Source organism: Gobio gobio (genome assembly GCF_949357685.1).
Source record: "Gobio gobio genome assembly, chromosome: 20".
NCBI lineage: Eukaryota > Metazoa > Chordata > Actinopteri > Cypriniformes > Gobionidae > Gobio > Gobio gobio.
The window spans coordinates 11,825,799-11,849,848 of NC_137113.1; the positions used below are offsets into that span (position 1 = coordinate 11,825,799).

The 24,050-nt window shown below is 37.7% G+C and overlaps 1 protein-coding gene across 4 annotated transcripts in view; it reads right to left on the minus strand.

Annotated features, from left to right (window-relative positions):
• The window catches only part of ttyh2 (tweety family member 2), a 99,699-nt gene that overhangs the window by 53,011 nt on the left and 22,638 nt on the right, over positions 1–24,050 (minus strand). For all 4 annotated transcript variants that reach the window (XM_079801393.1, XM_079801392.1, XM_079801391.1 and 1 more), the window contains exon 2: positions 9,366–9,541. In XM_079801393.1, coding sequence (XP_079657519.1) covers positions 9,366–9,541 — 176 coding nt within the window. The remainder of the gene's footprint in view (positions 1–9,365; positions 9,542–24,050) is intronic.

The window sequence follows — 24,050 nt, forward strand, 5'->3', positions numbered from 1 at the left end:
TATTAACCCCGCAGAGCCGTGTGGAGCACGCTATTTGACGGACAGATGCATTTTTATGGACTTAAAAAACAGAGCAACAATTGCTGCCATTATAAAGCTTGGATTAGAACTAGAAACCCACTGATTTGAAAATAGTTACAGAAACACTTTTATGAAAACTATGAAAGGTTTATGAAGATATGGCAGGTGTTGTGAAACTCATACACTGCTCCAGGCTAAGCAACAGTCAATAAAGAATAAATTAATGACTAGGCTAAAGTGTCCTGATCTACAATCACTGCCATCAGCCATATGCTGAACAGCGGGTGTCTGAACTCAGCCCTCACACACGCCAAACAGGAAGCTGACAATAGGTTACAGATGTCAGAGAGTAGGTGTGTGTGTGTGGCAGAACACAACTGGTGTCAACAACATACACACACACACATGCATGCAGGTGAAGCACAGCAGGATAAGAGATTTCTCGCTCTTCTCTTTTACCTGTCAGTGAAAGCTTCTATGAGATATGTGGAGGTCATGTCATCAGGTGGACCATGAAACACATGGAGGCTCAGAAACAATGGCAGCTGTGGCATGTGTAAATTTATATATAGGCCGATCAGGCATAACATTATGACAGTACAGTGTTGCTGTATGCCTGCCATTCTAGCTCTGTCTGCACTCTGCACAGCGCAAGTGAAACGCGCTGATGGTGTATGATGTCTGCGTGAACAGGCTGCGCAGTGGTATGCAAACATGTTGACTGACAGGGACACATGGTATGATTGGTACGAAGTGAATAACACTGATTATCTTTTAATCACAGCACCTGTTAGTGGGTGGGATATATTAGGCAGCAAGTGAACATTTTGTCCTCAAAGTTGATGTGTTAGAAGCGGGAAAAATGGGCAAGCGTAAGGATTTGAGTGAGTTTGATGGCTAGATGACTGGGTCAGAGCAGAAAGGTGTCAGAATACACAGTGCATCACAGTTTGTTGCGTATGGGGCTACATAGCCGCAGACCAGTCAGGGTGCCCATGCTGACCCCTGTCCACCACCGAAAGCGCCAACAATGGGCACATGTGCATCAGAAACCGGACCACATGGAAGAAGGTGGCCTGGTCTGATGAATCACGCTTTCTTTTACATCACGTGGATGGCCGGGTGCGTGTGCATCGCTTACCTGGGGAACACATGGCACCAGGATGCTCTATGGGAAGAAGGCAAGCCGGCGGAGGCAGTGTGATGCTTTGGGCAATGTTCTGCAGGGAAACCGATTTTAATCGATTCTTATTTTTACGAACAGATATCAATTAGTCTATCCTGTTTTCAGTTGATGAATGAACGGAACATTGTAGCACCTAGCATCCAATAAATCGCAATAAGCTTTGTGCTTTGTTACTTCTGATATGAAACAAAGTCTCAGATTTCAAATTATGACCATTTTATTAAGAAATTCAAAAATTAAACTGTTTTGGCGCTGTTTAAAGTGGAGACAGCAGATCACTGTAGCGCCTCAGTTCAAGAGAAGTATATTTAAATAAAGAAATATATATACATATTTATTTAATTTTAATTATCTTTTTTTTTACTTTTATATTTATACATTTTTTTTATGTATATGCATACTAATTTAGTTACCCCAATAAATATATACATTATTAAAGGGTTACTTCAGTGGTTTAGCATTAAGTTTTGTATTTAAACTGGGTCATTTATGTAGTAGAAATGTGAAATTATTTTTGAATTTGGTGCCTTCTAGACTGAGAAAAGACAGAAAATGTATTTTTGTCTCATGTGGATGTAAGACAACAACTCCCACAATGCACTTGCTTCGCTGCCCTACGAGGCCACTCTGTGCACCGTCGTTTTGATCTTCATAGTAATACAATCATTTCGTTCAGTTAGAGAATAAACACTACAATTAAAAACTGAACGTGTCTTTTCAATAAAGTGTGAGTGAGCCAGGACGAAAGTCACGTCACAGACGCAGCAGTGTCAGATTTCATTCATCACGAAGAGCTGAGGTAACGTTAAGCGCCAGTCTGGCAAGTTTTCAGATCGCATATGGAAGCTAAACTATACCAGGAATTCATTGAAAAGTTGAAACACTTAGAACACTCACTTTGGTCTGCATCGCACCGTTATGATTGTCCGTTCGGCCGTCTGTGTCTTACATTCTGTGCGTGAGATCCCTCCCCTATGGGCAGGTTGATAACATGCAGCATCTAGTGGCTGTAGTCTTTAGCCTCTGGCCAAAAAATCCTCAGATGACGCAAAATGACGATATTTGCATCATCGGAGGATTTTTTCCAGAAATAATATGCATAATTCTCTCGTCTCAGGGGGATATGAAGGGGGAAGGTACTATCATTTGAATATACTACTGGGTTTCTACTGATACAAAGCCTAATGCTAAATCACTGAAATTACCCTTTAATAATAATAATAATAATAAGGGTTGTTACATCAAGAGGGTAAGTAAATTATTATACAATATAATTATGTATGTAATCATTTTATTCATAAAAAAGAAAAACAAACACTGAAGGCTATAGTCATTATTATTTAGTGCTTTTTTGTTGGTTTGTTTGTTTGTTTTTCTTTAATCATAGAAGTTAAAAATGCTCTTCATGTTGTGATCTAAGGGACTCTTGAAAAGGAGCAGTACATCCGAACGCAGGGGAACCATGGCAACACAAGCTGTAGATTACCGGAACATCTAAATACCAAAGAAGCTATTGCACAACTCCTGTCATTCAGCAATATAATGGAGGAAATAAAAGAAAGAATTTCACATTATGTAGCCACAATGACTGTGCATCTAGAGTGCCATCTTGGAAAGCACTTGCCTGCGATTAGGGCCAGTTCCACCTGCACAAAATATTGGTAATTGTGGTGTTATTGCGAATGTGCTATTGATTATTTTCTCTTCAACTTTGTTTAAATGAAGTTTTGAGTTCTGAAAGTTACAGTATATTTTTATACTAAAATAAAATTGTATCTCAAAAGGACAACTTAATTACCATGATGTGAACCCCTATAAATAAAACATTGAAAGACATTAAAAACACATGCTTTGGCTAAACAAGATTTATATTGATCTGATATCAAACCAAATACAAATTAAAGTATTAGTGAATCATTCTGAAACATCTCATCTGAGAGCAATCTAGGACCTTAAAGAGCTCCATCAAGTCATACTGAGACACTCACTGAGACAGAAAATTGATTTGGAGCCAAAAGTCATTAAGTAGTTAATTGACTTGAAGGTTTGGTATTAAATGCACACCTCAATCTACTTATTCACCCATCCATCCAACTAAACAAACAACCCTATAATATACTTCTGGACCCTGCAGAAACACTTCTGCTACAAACCACATTAACGTTTAATGTAGATGAAGTCAGTCTTGCGGAGACATCCTGCCAGTTTTAGCAAAAATACATAAATAATACAAGAGGAGGTTAGATGACTGAATACAGAAAACTTCAGAGAACAATAAATGTATAGGATACCTACAGTGTCTGCAAGGCGACAATTGTGAACGAGAAACCGTAACATCACCAAACTGAAATTTAAGCCAATTTCATATGAAGCTACAATGTACATTAGTGCCAGATGATATTGTAAATGTATATTATGAATATTTAATATGAGTTTGTTGGGAAAAATTAAGCAATTTTACATTGAAATGTAACAAAAATTATAAATATAGATTTATACATGAAATATAATAGGCAAAAGCAACACTGTACTGTTTTCTCACCGGTGAATGACACATGATGTAATCCAATCCAATAACATTGTCTCTGGTCGTCTCGCTTTTGTTCTGTGCACGTTCATGTGTTTTGGAGGAGGCGTGGCTTTGGACAGCGATTTGCAGAGAGGGTGGGATCGTATGCTTTCAATGCTAGCAGACTAAAGTTAGCATTTCCCAGATCACCTATTGCGCCTTTAAGCAAAGTTTTAAAGATCAAAGTGCACAACAGTAAAGTTATTGGCTCCTAAAAAGAAAGAATCGATTCTGAACTGCTAAAACAAGTCGTCAGTACCTCACTTGCATTCCATAGCTACCTAAAAATGTGACATATTTGCATAATGCCAGCCTATGGTCTTCATTGGCTGCCCGCGAGCAAGGCTGCGTCTACTTTGCCCCTTGAAACACTGTCTTCAAACACTGTATTTGTAGCAGAGGCCTGGAAGAGTTGCTAGTTTGCTTTGAAAGAGTAGCAAAACCACTTTACATGCACTTCCAAACGACGAAGACTTGCGCTGGAATTTATATCGTTACGGTTCATACCACTGTGTATACAAGGAATTTCAGATATGGTAATGACCGTTTCGGATATTATAATGGACTAATTTACAGTAAGGAAAATAAGTATTTGAACTCCCTGCTATTTTGCAAGTTCTCCCACTTAGAAATCATGGAGGGGTCTGAAATTGTCATCGTAGGTGCATGTCCACTGTGAGAGACATAATCTAAAAACAAAAATCCAGAAATCACAATGCATGATTTTTTCACTATTTATTTGTGTGATACAGCTGCAAATAAGTATTTGAACACCTGTCTATCAGCTAGAATTCTGACCCTCAAAGACCTGTTAGTCTGCCTTTAAAATGTCCACCTCCACTCCATTTATTATCCTAAATTAGATGCACCTGTTTGAGGTCGTTAGCTCCATAAAGACACCTGTCCACCCCATACAATCAGTAAGAATTCAACTACTAACATGGCCAAGACCAAAGAGCTGTCCAAAGACCTGAAAAGAGCTGGGACCACCGTTTCCAAGGTTACTGTTGGTAATACACTAAGACGTCATGGTTTGAAATCATGCATGGCACGGAAGGTTCCCCTGCTTAAACCAGCACATGTCCAGGCCCGTCTTAAGTTTGCCAATGACCATTTGGATGATCCAGAGGAGTCATGGGAGAAAGTTATGTGGTCAGATGAGACCAAAATAGAACTTTTTGGTCATAATTCCACTAAACGTGTTTGGAGGAAGAAGAATGATGAGTACCATCCCAAGAACACCATCCCTACTGTGACGCATGGGGGTGGTAGCATCATGCTTTGGGGGTGTTTTTCTGGACCTTGGCGACTGCACTATATTAAGGAGAGGATGACCGGGGCCATGTATTGCAAGATTTTGGGGAACAACCTCCTTCCCTCAGCTAGAGCATTGAAGATGGGTCGAGGCTGGGTCTTCCAACATGACAATGACCCGAAGCACACAGCCAGGATAACCAAGGAGTGGCTCTGTAAGAAGCATATCAAGGTTCTGGCGTGGCCTAGCCAGTCTCCAGACCTAAACCCAATAGAGAATCTTTGAAGGGAGCTCAAACTCGGTGTTTCTCAGCGACAGGCCAGAAACCTGACTGATCTAGAGAAGATCTGTGTGGAGGAGTGGGCCAAAATCCCTCCTGCAGTGTGTGCAAATCTGGTGAAAAACTACAGGAAACGTTTGACCTCTGTAATTGCAAACAAAGGCTACTGTACCAAATATTAACATTGATTTTCTCAGGTGTTCAAATACTTATTTGCAACTGTATCATACAAATAAATAGTTAAAAAATCATACATTGTGATTTTCCTATGATGACAATTTCAGACCTCTCCATGATTTCTAAGTGGGAGAACTTGCAAAATAGCAGGGTGTTCAAATACTTATTTTCCTCACTGTATATATATATCATACAGGTAACATGAGATTTTGGTCACCCACCAACAATACAAAATATGCTAAATTAATTCAGCATCATCAACTAAAATGATGACATCCTGAATAAATTCCTGATGTTAAACTCTGACCATGCTTCTGCATTTAACCCAACAGTGGGCTCTGTTTCCCCACAGAAGGTTTCAGAATACCGTCAGTCTTATTGCTAACTTAATAATATCAACACAGATGAGTGTCATGGGATTAAGAGAGAGGATAGTGCCCTCATAAACACACACACACACACACACACACACACACACACACACACACACACACACACACACACACACACACACACACACACACAACACAAACTAATTCAATCGAGTACTTTAGGCCTCAGCATTTCTCCAGCAGCGTTGGGTGATTTAACAACTGGGATAGTGCCTGCTGGGAGACTGGAGCGTTGAGTTAGATTAGATAACTCCCCTTCTGCTATTAGCATGTCAAAGTAACAACTATTTCCTTTAAGCTAGCTATGTGTAGTAAAGCTCCCAAGAGTAAAGACCTTGAAAGACTGTGAATGCGGCTGTCTGCAAAGACATCCATTTTTGCTGACCAATTCACAACATGAAACCAAAACTGACTAGTTTCTTAAAGGCATAGTTCATTAATTTGTCATTACTTACCCCTTGGCATTCTGTAAAAGACTATGCCAGACACAATACCAAATGTATTGTGGATGATTCATCAATGCATGTTGCAATTTTTTAATCAAACTGTCATAACTCAATCTTCTGGTGTAATGACAGGATTATCTCTGGTGAAGTATGCCAATCTTCTCCAATCATTTTGTCTGATTTAACTCCTCCTTCACAAAAATCATTGCTACTTCAATACTATGAATAACTTGCTTTGACTTAAGTACAATGATGATATAAAAGACAATTATTTAATTTTGAAAACACGTCTTTATGATATAATCATGCTCCATTTCTTCTTCATGCATACATGAAATATGTATGCATGAAATGTATACATGCATATAATTTACAAATATAATTTACAAAGATGGTACATTTTCGGGGTCTACGCCATCAAAAGGCTTGAAAACCCCTTAGATAAAGCAATATAAGTGATCCATACATTTAAAGTCTTCTGAAGTTATAAGATAGCTTTGTGTCACTGATACTTTCTGCTGCCAAATCATATTTACAAATGCAAGAGGGAGAACGATATTTAAGAGCTGAAACAGTTTTTTTAGTACCAACAGTTTAGGTTCATTGTACCATTTTTATAATATGGCTAAAATCATATGTACTCCTTTCTTAGTACTATTAGGCAGGTTTTTTTGGTCCTTTTTGGAGCTTGACAGCCATGGTCACTAAGAACAGAAGCTGTGAAGAAGTGAATACCACTCGTTCTTAATGGATGACGGAGGCAGAAAACTGCACCGTGTCTGAGCAGAAGTCAAAGGGCCGTCTCGGTATGTCCAAGGCTATTCAACGCCCTGTTAAAGTCCTAAATACTAGTCAAACTCTGAGTGTTCCCACAACCCCTCCTCCAACTCAGACCTGACGAACAATGCGGCCCAAAACAAAACTGGATTGTTTCTATCGCCAGTCAGTGGTATGGGGTTTAGACAGGAATGTAGACCTCTCTCTGCATCTGAGAAGAGCAGCACTACCCGAAGTGACCAAGTGAACCATCGTTTTTAGAGCAAGAGAATAAACTGAACCTCTGAAAAAGAAATTGAGAGCAAATGAGAGTGAGATTGAAACAGAGGCGGTCTCTTATAGGTGTCCTGTTAAATCTCTACAGCCAATAAATTGGAGCAGTTATTTGAGCCTCTCCTGTCTTCCTCATTTCAACATTAAAAGAGTCATGCCATACATTTTTGGACCAAAATAGTTTTAGCACCTTAATTCAGTAATTTAGTTTTATTTATAAAAGGTACTTAATTCATTTTTTTTTTTACAACACTGTACACTACATTACATTACTATACACTACATTTAATAATGTTTGACTTTTCAGTCGGAGTTAAATCTCTTTTTTGGCTCATTATATCTGTAAAAGAAAACGTGCCCAATAATTCTGCACACCTGTATATAAGGCGCTTTTCATTTCCAGCCTTCATGAACAATTATATATCACTTCTAAATGATTAAATACAAAATTAATAGTAGTTATTAAGATTAATGTGGTTTGGAATTGGTAAAATGTGTCTGGAAAAAAATGTGATCAGAAAATCAACGTGCCTAATAATTCTGCATGCACTGTATTAAAAATAAAAGGATTCCTCTCTGGAGAAGCGTTCAGTCTTTCCGCTCGCAAACTCCACCATGTAAATAGCGAATCCGCCATGGTGCAAGCGCAACTGGCTTTTAAAGGGAATGGGAGATTGGTTTATTGCACGTTACCCCAAAACACACCTATGAGTCATTAAGAGATTAGGGTACAACCCTTTGTGACCATGCGCCTGGCGCACAGATCGTTTTTTTTTTTTCGTTGTTAAACTAGCAAAAGTGGATTCGGACATGCCCTGCAATGTGAGCAATGGATGGAAGAGGCACAAAGCAAAATAATAATATAATCAAATAATAACTAAAACGAGGTGGGGACATGAGGTAGATATGTCAGCCAGAATTTAAGCTAATTTGCCACGTTGATTCATCACTCATTTCAAATTGTGTGACAGATGACAACAATCTTCTAGGGGTGTAACGGTGCACGTATTCGCATTGAACCGTTTCGATACAGGGCTTTCGGCACGGTGCGCGCGTGTCCCGAACGGTTATGAATGCAATCTTTAACAGTTAATAGTCGACTTGTTTAAAGCGCGGAACACACTTTAATCCGAGTTCCCACACGAACATATTGAGTATTCAGTCCATTTTATCACGAAATTCAAACGATAAATGCCGTTTTAACGCTCTATAATGTGACGTGACTGATAGACGCGTATCAGTTCAACTTCAAGCGGCGGCGCAGTGAACGCGATCATCTCTTCTAAAGAATAAACATAAATTAATATCGTAAGGTATTTTGAGGATACATTACAACTTACTGAACTGTATCATATGTCGTGTAATCGCTCCATCTGTGTTTCAACCGCGGAAAGACAATAAAACAGCTTGTAAACAATGTCATGTAGAATCACGTTTACCTCAGAAGTCATTCAGTGTCCACAGCTGTGAGTTCACTTTATGTGAAGCTTATGAGTGTTGATTATTATATCTAAAAATAAATAGCAAATTAATTTAGGCTAATAGTTTGGGCTCTGTTGTTAATCTTTAATAGCAATATGTAAGTAAGTGCTCCCTATATAGTTTACAGCATTATCTTTAAGAAACTTTTAGTTATAACTGAATTCATTTAAGGACAGACACAATTTTTTTTCGTTAAACCACTGCTGAATAAAAATTAATAAAAAGCAATTTTGTAAAACTGCTGTACCGAATCCGTACCGAACCATGACTTCAAAACCGAGGTACACACCGAACCGTCAGTTTTGTGTACCGTTACACCCCTACAATCTTCCATTTTAAATTCTGCTCAACCATGCCAGAGACAGAACGTTTGAAATAACCACGATGAACAAATAACCACTTCATTCTCCCATATATTTCTTACACGTACACTTGAGTGTTTAACTAATCCGCCTGCATCTTGAGCGGGTTTATCCTCTCAGAGTGAGAACAGTGGGTGGTACGTACCAGCAGATGAGTCCGGCAGCAACAGCAGCCCAAGTGACACAGCAAGAGTTGGATTTCTTACTTTCCTCTTCCTCCTCATCCTTCCGACAGCAGCACAGGCAGCTCAGGTAGATGGCCAGGCACAGCAGATTCACACCAAGCCCAGCTGCTGCTACACAGCCCAGGAAGATGAGCGACTGAAACAGAGAAACAATATGAAATATGAGTTTCTTTGTTAAAAGAAACATTGGAGGCAAAACTGATTTTTTTTCTTGTTCATTTGAAATAAGAGTTTGATCTCATACGCCATTCATAACACAAAGCTCCCTTATCAGTCCACATATGGAAACTAAAATTCTCTGAGTTGTTCAGAAAGTGTCACTGCTATGATATCTGAACTTTGACAAATGACCAACCATATTTACATATATAAAATCTACATCAATTCAAAGTCATCATGAATTCCAAATTAACTCCATGTCCTGATGCATGTTTTTTGTCTTACTGTGTACAAATTACCCATGCATATTTTTTGCATGATTCAATCAACACCTAAATGGACAAAAAAAAAATATCTTCAAAAACATTTTTTTTCCCTTATTCCTCATTATTTCACAGTGAAATAAGTCCGATTATGCAAGTAAAATGGGTTATGCAAAATCAATGCTGTTGATTCAGTTTTTTTTACAAAAACTAAAGGAGTTACGAATTATGAGAAATAATTTTATCAACTCCTACTGGATAAAATCAATCAACGTCCAACATATTTTCCTCATTGATTTCCCTGTTTCACTGTTTTTCAAAGTAAAATGGAATATCAAATACCCTTTTAAACTAGAGAAAACAGCAAAAAAGGCTGTTGTCTTGCCTTTTGCCAAATAGGTAAGAAAACTCCAACACCCATTATGCACTGGGCATGTTGCCGTCCACGACCACTCCCACCAGTCTGCTATTGATATTTTGTTTCCTTTTTTTTTTAGTCTGCTATTGATATGCTTACCAGTTGCTTTGGTAGGAAATACTTCTTAGCAAACTTTTAGTCATAATAGTGTCGACTTATATTGTTCACAGGTACAAGAATTCAAAGGCAGAGGGGTCATGAAGAATTAAATAGGAAATGATGGTGCAAAAAACCTTGACTAACCTTATAACTTTACTTCAAAGGGGAAAAAAATATATAAAAAGGTGCATAATGTTGACCTTTAAACCATTATTAATAAAATACAATCCTACTACAATCTTAACATACACAGTACAAACATGAAAATCTCAGGGAGCCATTATGTTAAAGCTCCCATTAGTACTACCTGTGACCTTGTCTGCTAATGTACAATGAAGTACATTGAAGTCATCATGACCTCCTGAGATGTTTTCCGAACACAGACAATGCAATACACTGATAACACAGAGGTCAACTCATTTCTGATTGCAACACACTGTCAAATAACTTAGAGTTCCAGTTGATAGATCCGGAGCTATTTTAGTCCCACAGCCTTTAATGGGGGCACAAGGTAGCATGTTGCTCCGCCGATGCTTAGAACTACATACACACCATAGTTAAAGGAGCATGATCTCATTTATGGCACTGAAAATGGTCTTAACTGGGTTGAAAACATTCACACAGACAGGAATCTATGGATTTTAAGCAGTGACTATATGACAACTGATAGGGCAGTACAATTATTCGACAACGACACACTGATATACACACACCATGTCTTATCCCATCCTCCTCTTGGCTCTGAAGGGGATGGAGAAAGTAGGACAGCTATAGCAAGCAGCCCAGAGTCTATATTTGCTGCATCACCATCCTTGTTTCTTGCATTGTCTGTCTCTCTCGGTTACATTCAACACGGTCTCTTTCATCCTGTGGGTGGTGGGACATCCTAAGCCATCTGCTTCACCCCCATCTATTATTAATGCTAAGACTAATAAGTCAACCAATCTACCTACAATTCCAGTAGCTGCATTCATCCACTGTGTGAGAGAAACTAGTCAGAAGAAATCACAACAAAGAATTGAATTATGTTATGTTATTATGTTCATTTGAAATTATAAGGCCTGTAAATATTATGGCTGGACCAATAGTTTATCAATGTGCAATTCTGTCCAACTTGACCCATCCAGTACTCTATTAGCATAAAGGGCTTTTCACAGCATGTTGAAATTACCGTAATTACAACATTACAACTTGTAAAAAAGTGTTTACGTCCTCGTAGAACTTTTAATTACAACTTGTAAACTTTGATTTGTGTGAGAGCTCCGACTTTTACTGCAGCGTCACCTGGAAAAACTCAATATAGTAGTGGCATCAGCAGTGAAACTTATTATTTATTATTATTATTATTCTGTTTAATAATATCATTGACTATTTATGATTACTGAAACTACACCAGTTAATTATGCTGTTAATAGTGTTGCCATCGAAACAGTTAATTCTGAGTAATACAATATAAATTAAATACAGCTATATAATAAAATGTAATGACAAATTCACAAACGAGACTAAGAATAATTTTTATTTAATTGTGTACCATATTTAAAATGTCATAATTTATCCGTTGGCCAATATACTACCTTAGAAAAGTTTGGGGTCACTAAGGTTTAATTGTATTCAGAAGGATGCTATACTGTAAAACAAAAATCAGGTCTCCAGTTGAAAATTTTCTAGTGACCGATCACATCTAAATTTTTTAGTTGCCCAAATTGAATTTCTTGAATTTTAATTTAATTAAATTGCATCAATTCACAGAAATTCAATTTGGCCAACTGAAAAATGTTGATGTGATCGGTCACTAGAAAATTTTCAATTGGAGACCTGATTTTTTTTTACACTGTATAAATTGACCAAAAGTGACAGTTAAGACTTTTACATTGTTACAAAAAATTCTAATAAAAAAAGCTGTTTTTGATTTCTGAAGGATCATGTGACACTGAAGACTGAAGGAAAGGCTGCTGAAAATTCAGCTTTGCCATCAAAAAAAGAGAACATTAAAATAGAAAACATTTCTTTTACATTGTAACAATATCAAAACAATTATTTTGGATAATAAATGCAGCCCTGCTGAGCATAAGAGACAGTAAAACAAACATTTTGACCAGTACTGTAGTAGACCATCAATCAGCATCAATATTTAGCGAGTAAATGTCAGAAATTTAAGCAAAATGCACGATGAAACCCACAGTGTCTCATTTCAGTCACATTGTCTAAAAAAGATGAGTCTGTGTAAACCCCTCCTCCACCTTTGAGGATGGTGAATTCCCCATCAGGCCTTTGTGAAGGGTAAATAGGGGTTGATGAAGGTACTGTGATGAGGAAATGGGGGGAGGAGGTACACAGACTGCCACAGGGGGGTCTTATGGGAGGGGATGGGGCACATTTAGGGAACGAGTGAGTGTTTTCATTCTCACTGAAGAGTGGTGTGTGTGTGTGTGTGTGTGTGTGTGTGTGTGTGTGTGTGTGTGTGTGTGTGTGTGTGTGCGTGTGTGTGTGTGTGTGTGTGTGTGCGTGTGTGCGTGTGTGCGTGTGTGTGTGTGTGCGTGTGTGTGCGCGTGTGCGTGTAAGGGAAGCAGTTGGTGTGGAAACAAGGGGAGAAAGACTGGCATTATGTTTACTGCTTTTGGCCAGAAATAGAGGGAAAAAAACAACACACATAAATAAAGATAACCATGACAACCTCCAGGTCCTCACTGCCCTTGAAGTTAAGTCCCGGGACAAAGTGAAAAGAGGAATTATCATAGACTATTTAATGAATCAGCGTCTGACTACATGACTGGAATTACCATGACTAAATCCTGTGATCTTCGTGAACTACGAGAAACTTGTTCTGTCTGACTGGGAAAAGCCCAAGAGATTAATGCTGGGTGGTATAAGCAAAATACTTTATCATAGCAACCTCAACAGTCTACATTCGCCATAATATTTGCATTTTGTCAGAATTGTTTGTTTGTTTGTTTATATATATATATATATATATATATATATATATATATATATATAACCAAATATAATATATATTATATTACTGGAGTCTGATGGATGCAGACCAAAAGATACAATTAGAATGATAAAAACAAATGATTATGTCTGACATGAGTGTAAAAACAGCTTTGCATTATGTAAGAATCAAAACAATAAAACAAATATTATAAAAATGGATAGTTCCAAGACAAGTTCTTCCTCATCTAGGCTTGACTAATACACGTCCTGCTGTATATTTTCTAGGGGTGTTCTGTTCGGTTCGTGTCACGGTTTTGGAGCCGCGGTTCGATTCGGTTCGCTGTGGAGTCATGGTTCATGGCGTGCACAAGCAATAATAACAACACTAGATTCACTTTTAACTTAATAATAACAACATCAATAATTTAACTTTATACATTGGCCTCACGTTTTCTTTAGAGTAGTTAGCATACCTGAGTTAACTCAAATGAAATAAATGTCTGCACTGTAGACTAGTCAGAAATAATCTACTCATTTTACCATAATGTAAAAAAAACCACATTTATTTCATAAAAATTGATGACACACTAGGGCTGTAACGATTTGACCAAAAATAAAAACCTCGATTAATTGAACATTTGACCTCGATTACGATTAATGAACGATTATTACACAGATCCAGCGTTCGGACACATGACCCAGAAGCGATTTGTTTACAAGCAGAGGAAGACGCGCGTGTCTAAGCTGTTGAATTCTACATTGATCGTGCTTTAGGTCTCTGCGTTGTTCTCAAAATGGGGCTTAAGTGTGCATTTCATGGATTCCCGAACGCTGGCGCTACGTCATATTCTCGCGCATGCGTCGTGGAGGCACACACGGAAGACAATAACAAGTTGGATAAAGGTGTTATTTTGATTTTTTTTGCGCACAAAAACTATTGTCGTCGCATCGAAAAATTATTGTAGAGCCACTGTGGTGAGATGGACTTTGTAACGACGTTTTAAGTGCCTTTTATGGGTCTTGGGAGTATAAATGTACTGAATGCCAATGGAGGCCTATCTGAAGCCTTTCTCAGCCATCAGCTTTCAACAAAAATATCTTTATTTGTGTTCCGAATATGAACGGAGGTCTTACGGGTGTCAACGACATGAGGGTGAGTAATTAATGACAGAATTTTCATTTTTGGGTGAACTAACCCTTTAAGTTTTGTTTTGTAGAAAGACTTTCTTTAAAGTGAATTTAGTTTTGTATAAATTGTATCTTAATTTTAATCAATGTTTCCTCAACCAATTAGGGCATTCTGGGTTGAGCGAGCGGAGCTTAATTGGTCAGTATTATTAAATTGCAGACAAAGATTTAGGATAGCTAGGTTGGTGCGGTAGGGGGCCCAACATCATATTCTTTCATAGGACCAAAAATTGCTAGCGGCGCCCCTGCTGGCAGAGCTTAAACCACATACAAATGACAAGCTTTGTGAGGACGCAGGTGACAGAGGTCTGCCTTCAGGGCGCGCGCGTTTTCAGAGACGCGACACGGCTCGGCTCTCTGTGTCACAGAAAGAAGCGGAGAAGTTGTCCGTATTGTTGTTGTTGAATAGTTCACAATCGCTTTAAATGTTGAAACTGGCAAGCCTTTAAACGCATTTACTTGACAAACTTTATGAGCACGAAAGTGAAAGCGGCTTCGGGGCTTGCGCGCCATCTGTGTGTGTGTGTGTGTGTGTGTGTGTGTGTCAGCGCGTAGGCTATAAGAACAGCAATTAACTGACCTGTATAAACTGTGTAAAACATGCAGTTACTATAGTGATTCTGGTATAGCTATAAACACAGATAACTGCTCCTGCATCTCTCTGTGTGCCTTCAAACTGCACTTGATGTGACTGACGGGGCGGAGTCACGTGAAAACCGAAATAACCGACATGGGAAAAATACGTTGGTTAGAGGTTCTGAATGTCGGTTTCGGTTATTTTTCGATTAATCGTACAGCCCTATGACACACACAAGTAATGTCCCACTGTAGACTACTTAACAAACACATTTAATTGTATGAATATGACCAATACTGATGAATAAATATGCCTATAAGATGTAGCTCAAAACGATGTAGCTGAAGTAACGTTACAGCGCTTCACTAGATGTGTTTGTATGAGTTGATGTGTGGGCGTCGACTCTGGATCATCAGTATTTAAATAAGAGCACGTGCTCGGTGGGCGTGGTCGCATTAGCGGATAATGAAGTGACTCGTGGGTGACTGACATCTATCACTTTTCAAACAGATTACATAAACACAGAATATTTGTTTTTGATTTGGTTTACATTGTTTAAAACCTGACATTTCAGCATTTCTTTAGACATGTCTCATGTTTGTGAGACAAGTATTCACTAAGCTAGAGTTCCTTTTCTGAAGACTATCTGAATGAACATCTTTGACAGAGAGGCTGCAGATCGCGCATCATGTTTGTTTTCTTTATTTAGCAAAAAGCAAAACATTGTTTTTATTGTGACTGTACACAAATTTTTTTTTTTTAAACTTAACAGATCATATTGATGTATAACACTTGCCTGAACGATAAATAACAACAGTTATTTGAGTCTCTTGGGCACTGATAAGAAAAAAGTTTTTGTTAATACTATAAAGTAGCCACCACAATAATTTAAAAATAAAGTGAAAATAAAGTGGCATTTTGTGGTTATGGAAACAACCATGGCGAATACACAATACATAATGAACTATTAATGAAACATGAAAACTGCTCCTGATAAACAGAATGCACATCATAATTGCACGCCAATCCTTCCCAGCTAACACACGTCGAACCAGTTACGTGATTTATTGGTACTTTACTTTTATTTCATGAATTACAAATTGACATCGTAACGTTGCGTTTCTCTTGCGCTTATAATATATGCTGTGATAGGGCGCGATAGAGTGTGCGCTACGAGCACAGTATAAAGTATAAGGAAAGTGGTTTTCTGATGTTTTTTTTTATTTTGTAACAAGCTACAAAAATGGCGATGTTGCTGGGACTCCAAGGTTGCATTTAGCCAACCTGGAGCTAAATGGGCAAACTGGCTCTCTTTGCCCTTCCACCATGAGCGATCGCCCAAGTGACGTGACATGCACTTGGAAGACAAAAGTTAGTGTATACTTAGTAAATAATATTACTATAATAATATTTATTAAAAATACAGCTCTTATTAGTTGTTAAAAGTGTACTAATTACTATTTAATCTAATGTCATAAGGTGAAATGAAAGCTGGGCTGGGGCAGCAGGGGGCGGGGCGCGTTCGGTACGACATGAGAGTATCGCGGTTCGAACCGTGGGTGGTGTATCGCGGTTTTTCGGTTCGGTTTGAACACCCTAATATTTTCACATTAATCCCTGTTTGAATAAAGCAGTCCTGCCTGCCACTATTGCCAAGCCAATATATCTAGAGCAGTAAGATAATGTTTGACACATCTCCCCTGTTGCATAATATATGCCCTACACAAATACAGGGAGTGCAGAATTATTAGGCACGTTGATTTTCTGATCATATTTTTTTTCCAGGCACATTTGACCAATTCCAAACCACAGTAATCCTAATAACTACTATTGATTTAGAATTTAATAATGTATAAGTGATATATAATTGTTCATGAAGGCTGGAAATGAAAATCACCTTATATTCAGGTGTGCAGAATTATTAGGCATGTTTTCTTTTACAGATAAATTGAGCCAAAAAAGAGATTTAACTCAGACTGAAAAGTCAAAAAGTATTAAATGCCCATGAGAAGGATGCAATACTAATGCAATACTAGACATTGCAGTTAAGGCATGACCATTGGACAGTGAAATGCTCGTTGGGTCAGCAGGATCTGACAAAAACAGGTGGTGAAGAAAAGACACCTGTTAACTGCAAAAGAATTAAGAATTAAGGTGAAGAATTAAGGGTGAAACCATCAGGAACCCTTTAGTCTCCAGCGCCACCATTTTCCAAAGCTGCAACCTACCTGGAGTCTCCAGAAGTGCAAGGTGTCAGGATCTCAGAGACTTCAGTTAGGTAAAGAATCCTAAAAAATGACCCCCACTAGATAAGAATCACAAGCTGAAGTGTTGTAAAATACATGAAGAAGGTTTTTTTATAGGCTTTATGGACAGATAGGTTGAGAGTGACTCTTGAAGGACCAGCACCACATCCTCTAGTACCACTGTTTGAAGAATTCATCTTCCAGAATCTGGCAGTACGTTTTGGGAGTTAATTTTTAGTCCATCTCTGCAAAACGGACTTCAGGATGGACTAAAATGAACTCCCAAAACGTACTGCCAGATTCTGGAAGATGAATTCTTCCAGAAAATCAACGAAAAATCAACGTGCCTAATAATTCTGCACTCCCTGTATATACAGGACAACTGAAGCCCACAAGATGATGCAGAGAGTATAAACAAGGAGAATACGAAGTGGAGAGAAAAATATTGCATGTGTTTGCGCAAGAGAGAGACGGACGGAGAAGGAAGATAAATCATGCAATAAAGATTCAGAGCCATTTTTATGAATACAATGAATCGCTTCAGAACACATTTGGAATACACTCCAAAAACGCATAAACAACACCCTTGTTGCAGCCTTATCTGGCCTTACCAATGTTCTCTGTGTCACAAACACATACACACAGCAAAAGTGAGCGTGTAATTATAATAGTCAAACAAATACAATGTGCACGCACACTCAAGGAGTGTGCACTAATACCAGGCAGACATGAATAATGGAACACCTGCATTATCCTCTATGGAAATAAAGCAAAGAGGAATTATTTACACACTCCCACACTTCTTCACCAAGTCATTTCCACCCACCCATATTCCCTTGTCATTCAAACACACAAACATACAGGACACAACAAGACTGAGAGCTGTTTTTCAATTAGCCGCCCCTGATACTTGCGAAGGTTCACAGGATTACAGCACAGGGTTCCCACACCTTTTCATCAATGAATTTCCATGGCATTTTTATCCGTTTGTGATGTGGATAAAGTCATTTTTAAGATTGCACTTACAATGTCTAGCCAATATTTTAGGGCTGAGTAAATATATATAAAAATGTCTGTGAATTGTCATGGTTTTACTCATTGCTATGACGTATGGTGAGTAGGGTTGGGAACCGAGAACCGGTTCTTATTCAGAACCGAAAATGATTTTTGAAAAATACCAGAACCGCGCGAAATTCCTAAGTTTCGGTTCCGAAAACGGTTCTGGTGCAATGTGTGTGCGAAGCGCTGGAAGCGTATCCTTTCATAGCGAGTGACAGCCAGTGTTGCCAAGTCCGTGGTTTTCCCGCTTTCCCGTTTTCCACTGTTGCCGCGAGCTGTGTTTCATGTCCGCGGGTTGAAGCGATTGTGCAATTGTGCGGGTTTTGTTGTGAAAACCTGGCAACCCTGGCTCACCTCATCATGAATATTAATGACGTTTCCTGCCGCTTCCAGGAGTGCAACGCAGTTCAGCACTGAAAGCCCTCGCGCTACACATTTACGGTTTTGCGTCAGATATTTCCTCGTTGACCACCAGCATGGCGAAGAGAAAGTCACAAGTATGGATTAATTTCCAAAGAATGAATGATAATGAAGCAAAATGTGAAAAGTTAATAACATGCAAAGGAGGCTGCACTAGCAATTTGACAAAACATTTGCTACAGCACAGAGTGCCACAGGGCTTATACCAGATTTATAGTGAAAGGCCTTTATATATATATGTATATATAATATGAATTAGTTGTATATTCATTTAATAGTAATTAAGTTATTCAGTGAACTTGTAAATAATAAATTGCAATTCAGCATTACAAAGGTAATTGTGCCTAAACGCTTACCTAAACCATGGTGACTCAACGGTTGACATATATATATATATATATATATATATATATATATATATATATATATATATATATATATATATATATATATATATATATATATATATATATATATATATATATATATATATATATATATATATATATATATATATATATATATATATATATATATATATATATATATATATATATATATATGTATGTCAACCGTTGAGTCACCATGGTTTAGGTAAGCGTTTAGGCACAATTACCTTTGTAATGCTGAATTGCAATTTATTATTTACAAGTTCACTGAATAACTGAATTACTATTAAATTAATATACAACTAATTAATAAATATAACTAATAAATATAATTTATAACTTGGTTTTATTCAGAGACAGAGAGATAAAATGTAATAAGACAATTTCAGAGGTGTTCATTTGAAAAACAATGTGTTGCAAGAATGGCTTAATTAATACTGTAATATATGTACAGTACAGGACTTTTTTGACATTGCCAACCTGTAAATTAATTTTAGAGCAAGTAATAAACACAAAATGGATTGTTTGAATTGCGTATTGTGCCTTTTTCCTTTACCACTATTTGTGTAATAACTTTAATGGAACCGGAATCGGAACCGGAATCGTTAGGCGGAACCGAAACCGGAACCGGAACCGGAAAATTTCTCACGATTCCCAACCCTAATGGTGAGCATACATTTTTATACAAGGGAGATATAAAGGGAGAGCACACACTTTATTACAGTTTATCGGAGTTGTTTTATAGATAAAAAGTAACCAGTTTATTGACAGAAGTTACCGGTCTGTATATATTTGTTTACTGTTATTTCTAAGCAGTGTTTTTGTGTAATTCGCTGTGCTGATGATAATGCAAGGGAGAGAGAGCGTTTATGGATAAACTTTAATGCGCACTTCTTGTGCTGTGTTTTATTCAGCTCTTACAGTGATTTTCTGAAAACAGACACGTCATATTTTGTGTGCTTTACAATAAACTTCATAAGACTTCATAAAGTTTTGGCCATCATTCAGACAGAGTGCGCTACATCAGGCTTGTACTAATAATTCCAGTAATTCCTAATTCCAGTCATTTTCAGGATATGCAAGTAGTCATAGCAACTCACTCTCTGAACATAACCGGCTCTGGGGCAGGTTATGTTCCAGGCCAGGGTTAGTTTGCTTTAGAGGTATTCAGATGTGCATTATATAATTAATATAGTTATTAATATAACCAAATTTAGTTATATAATACACAATATTATATATCAATTCTAAAGAATTAGAATAAAAAAGGTCATGTTTAACACTAGAACCGCCAGGGGTCGCTGTATACCTAAAACTGTCAGCGGGTAAAATTTACCCATGCAGATTATTACTGTATTGATACGGCAAAAAAACATATGTCACTGTATTATGCCACTGTCTTCACAAAGTAATGTATAGAGTCATGAAATTTTTATTTTTAGTCATCAACTATGTTTTTGTCCTGTTGTTTTATGCTATTTTAAGCAGATACACTAATCACTTTTTTGGTGACTATAGGCTAAACCAGCCTGCAATGACGACGAGAATTAGAAGGAAATAAATACATATTTGGGTGGTGTAATATTATAATAAAATGTCGTTAATCCCAAATTAAGATAACCCATGTTATTTAAATGACTAAAATACCCTAAATGGACAATGAAGAGCAATAATAATTGACAGTACTGCATAAGATGTATGACAACTTACGATAAGGATAACATACGAATTCAAGCGCACAGTTTGACCTAATTAATTATTCATTTGTATAGTTATATCATTTATAATTTAAATAAGAGAACAACACCAATAAACTTGGGATAATCATGAAAATTGTTTTATTCATTCAATCATATCGGATTTTTTTTGTAAGGAAACTTGAATAAATAGCAACACAGTAGCAAACAATACTCAATACAAAATTGCAAAACATAAATGTATAATTAATACAAAGTTTGAACATTTATAAATAGGCTAAAACATCTTTATTTGACCGTGCGTTGTGTGACTGTTACTGTCTTACTGTTACAGTAAGCTGACGCGTTGCTCCAACACAGCACGAAAATAGAGGAATTATATAGGGGTAAATTTGACCCGCTGTTAGGGCTGTGCAATTAATCGAATTTCGATTTCGATTTCGATTTTGCCTCCCAACGATCACCAAAATAGTACAATCGAGAAAAAACGATTATTTTGCCTTGCGTTCTGAATGAAACGCGCACGCGCACATCCGCCCCTCCCGAACCCACAAATCTCTCTCAGGTCGTGAGATGTGCATATCATCCGCTGGAATTTAAAAACTCGGCGCGAGTAAAGATGGCAGAAGGAGGGCAGTTACAGCAGCGTTTGGTGAGCAAAAAAGGCAAAACCAACTCCGTTGTCTGGGAACAGTTTGGCTTCGAGGAATCAGACGACGAGCAGAAACATGCTAAGATTTGCTACATGGTAGTGACTGCAACGCAAGGGAACACCACGAATTTGTTTAACCACTTGAAAATTAAACAGAGTGACCTATGACAATCTAATAAAGAAACAAAAACTGACGAGAGCAGGGGAGCCGTGTAAACGTCCTTTTTTTCCTTCATATTTTTCAAATAATTCTCTCTTTGTAAACTTTGTTCAATGCATGCGAGATTGCGAGTGCTGCCATATTTTCGAATATGACCATTCGTTTTCACCGTCATCACCCGGGTTTAGTGCTTTAGGGTTTAGCTTTAGAATGAGAAGCCGCGCGCGCTGTGAGGAAATGTGTCTCTGTGCGTTCATCCGAGAGCGCGCACACGTCTCTCAGCGCGCAAATATTGAGTTCTCTTTCAAGTCTTGCTCTTAAACGGATAAACTCACACAAAACGTATGTCAACATGTCCATCTTGATGAGTATCTTAGCAGACATAGTCTGTATATGCCTTAAGTGAACTTTATACAGTCGATAAAGAAGACGCGAGGTCTTAAAGGGGCAGTAGCCTTTACTGCTGTCTGTTTAATGTCAAACAACAAAAGACAAGGACATCACTCACCGCTCTTGATTGAATAGCTTTTGTAAGTTTAATAGGATTAATCTTTAATTTATGCACTCAAATATGCAATGTTTGTTATTTGTTATTTTACATTTGATACATTTCTGTACCTGAAAACTAATGTTAGACGTACATGAAAAGCATAGCCGAACCATATTGTTGATCTTATTTATTTGTGGTTATCATTTTTACGTGAATACTTTTATACTTTGATTCGAATATATGTTATATTATTTATTTTAATAGTTCAAAAAGTACAACAAATGTTACAATTTCAATTGAATTGTTGAAAGGTGTATTTTTAATAAATACAACACATTCCCAAAGTCATGTGAAATAATCGTGTTACATAATCGTGTTACATAATCGTGATTTCAATATTGACCAAAATAATCGTGATTATGATTTTTTCCATAATCGAGCAGCCCTACCCGCTGTCGCTTATAGATATAAATGCCCCTTTTTTAAATCTGCTTATCTAAACAATTTTTAACAACAGGGGATTGTAAATAACACTGTTTTAGTAAAAGTCAGTGACTGGGAGACTTGGATATTTTATTGGAAATTTATTTTAATGTACATTTGAAAAACAGCCATGGGTAAATTTTACCCGGTGGCGGTTCTAGTGTTAAAAGTTAATTCAATTCAAATGTTTATTATTTATTTTGTCATCTCACACATGGATCTGCATCAAACAAACAATGTAATCCAAATTCTCAGTGAATAAAGATTACTTATTAAACGAAGAGATTGAAAAAATTATTGTATAACCACCAAATAGGTGGCGATGTGCACCAAGTATGTAAATCACCATTAAACAAAAGAAGAAGGAAGTAGAATGGCACGCTTTTTCTTAGCGTCTGTTTCCATGGTGAATCATCGATTCGTCGTTCTGTTGAAAATGTCTTGTGTGTTAACCGGGAACATACTCTGAGTTGTCTGAACTTCCTCCTAGACTTGTTTTTGGAACCAGCATACCTCGAGTAGGCTTGCTGCGATAGTCGGTGTTACCGGTGTTCAGGCGAAACACCGGTTTCCTCACTTGCCCACCGTGGCAGCGCCCCCACCGTCGTTTTGATTTTTATAGTAATAATATAATTTAGTTCAGTTAAGCCGTGTTTCCACCGTGGGAACTTTCTCCAAGAACTAAAGTTCCTGGTAAATCTTTCGGCCCTGCTCGCGAGGTAGTACTTTTTCAAACATCAGGAACTTTTAGGGGTGGGACTTGGGCGCTGAACATGCTGATTGGTTGAGCTCACGCAGCATTTTATTTCAAACTAAAAGTCTGTTGCGGTTCGCGCAGTAAGAGTTGTTTGCTATTCAAATCAACAATGGAGTTTAAAAACCCGGCGACAAATTGTTCCGGTTAATTTCGGTGGAAACGGGGCTTTGGAGAACAGACACTACAATTAAAAACTGAACGTGTCTGCTCAATACAGTGTGAGCCAAATGAGTGTCGCAGCACAAACGCAGCAGGAGTCAGATTTATTTATCGCAATAGTGAAGAGCTGACTGACAAGATGATCGCGGAAGTTTTGGTTTCGAAGCTAAATGTAAAAGCGCCTATTTAAGTGAGTTTGTCATTGTTGTACTGTTTTGTTTTTCATAAAGAATAATAGGCTAATGAACCCACAATTCATGCAACCCGCCTCCGAATTGGCGCTAATTCTAAACCGAAAGTAAAATGAGTACAGCCGCACAGTCATTCACAGTCTGGCACGTTTTCAGAATGCCTATGGAAGCTTAACTTTAAAATAGGAATTAATTAAAACACTCGCTTTGCTCTTCACCGCTCCGTTACGAATAGGGTTGGGAATCGTGAGAAATTTTCCGGTTCCGGTTCCAGTTCCATTAAAATTATTAAACAAAT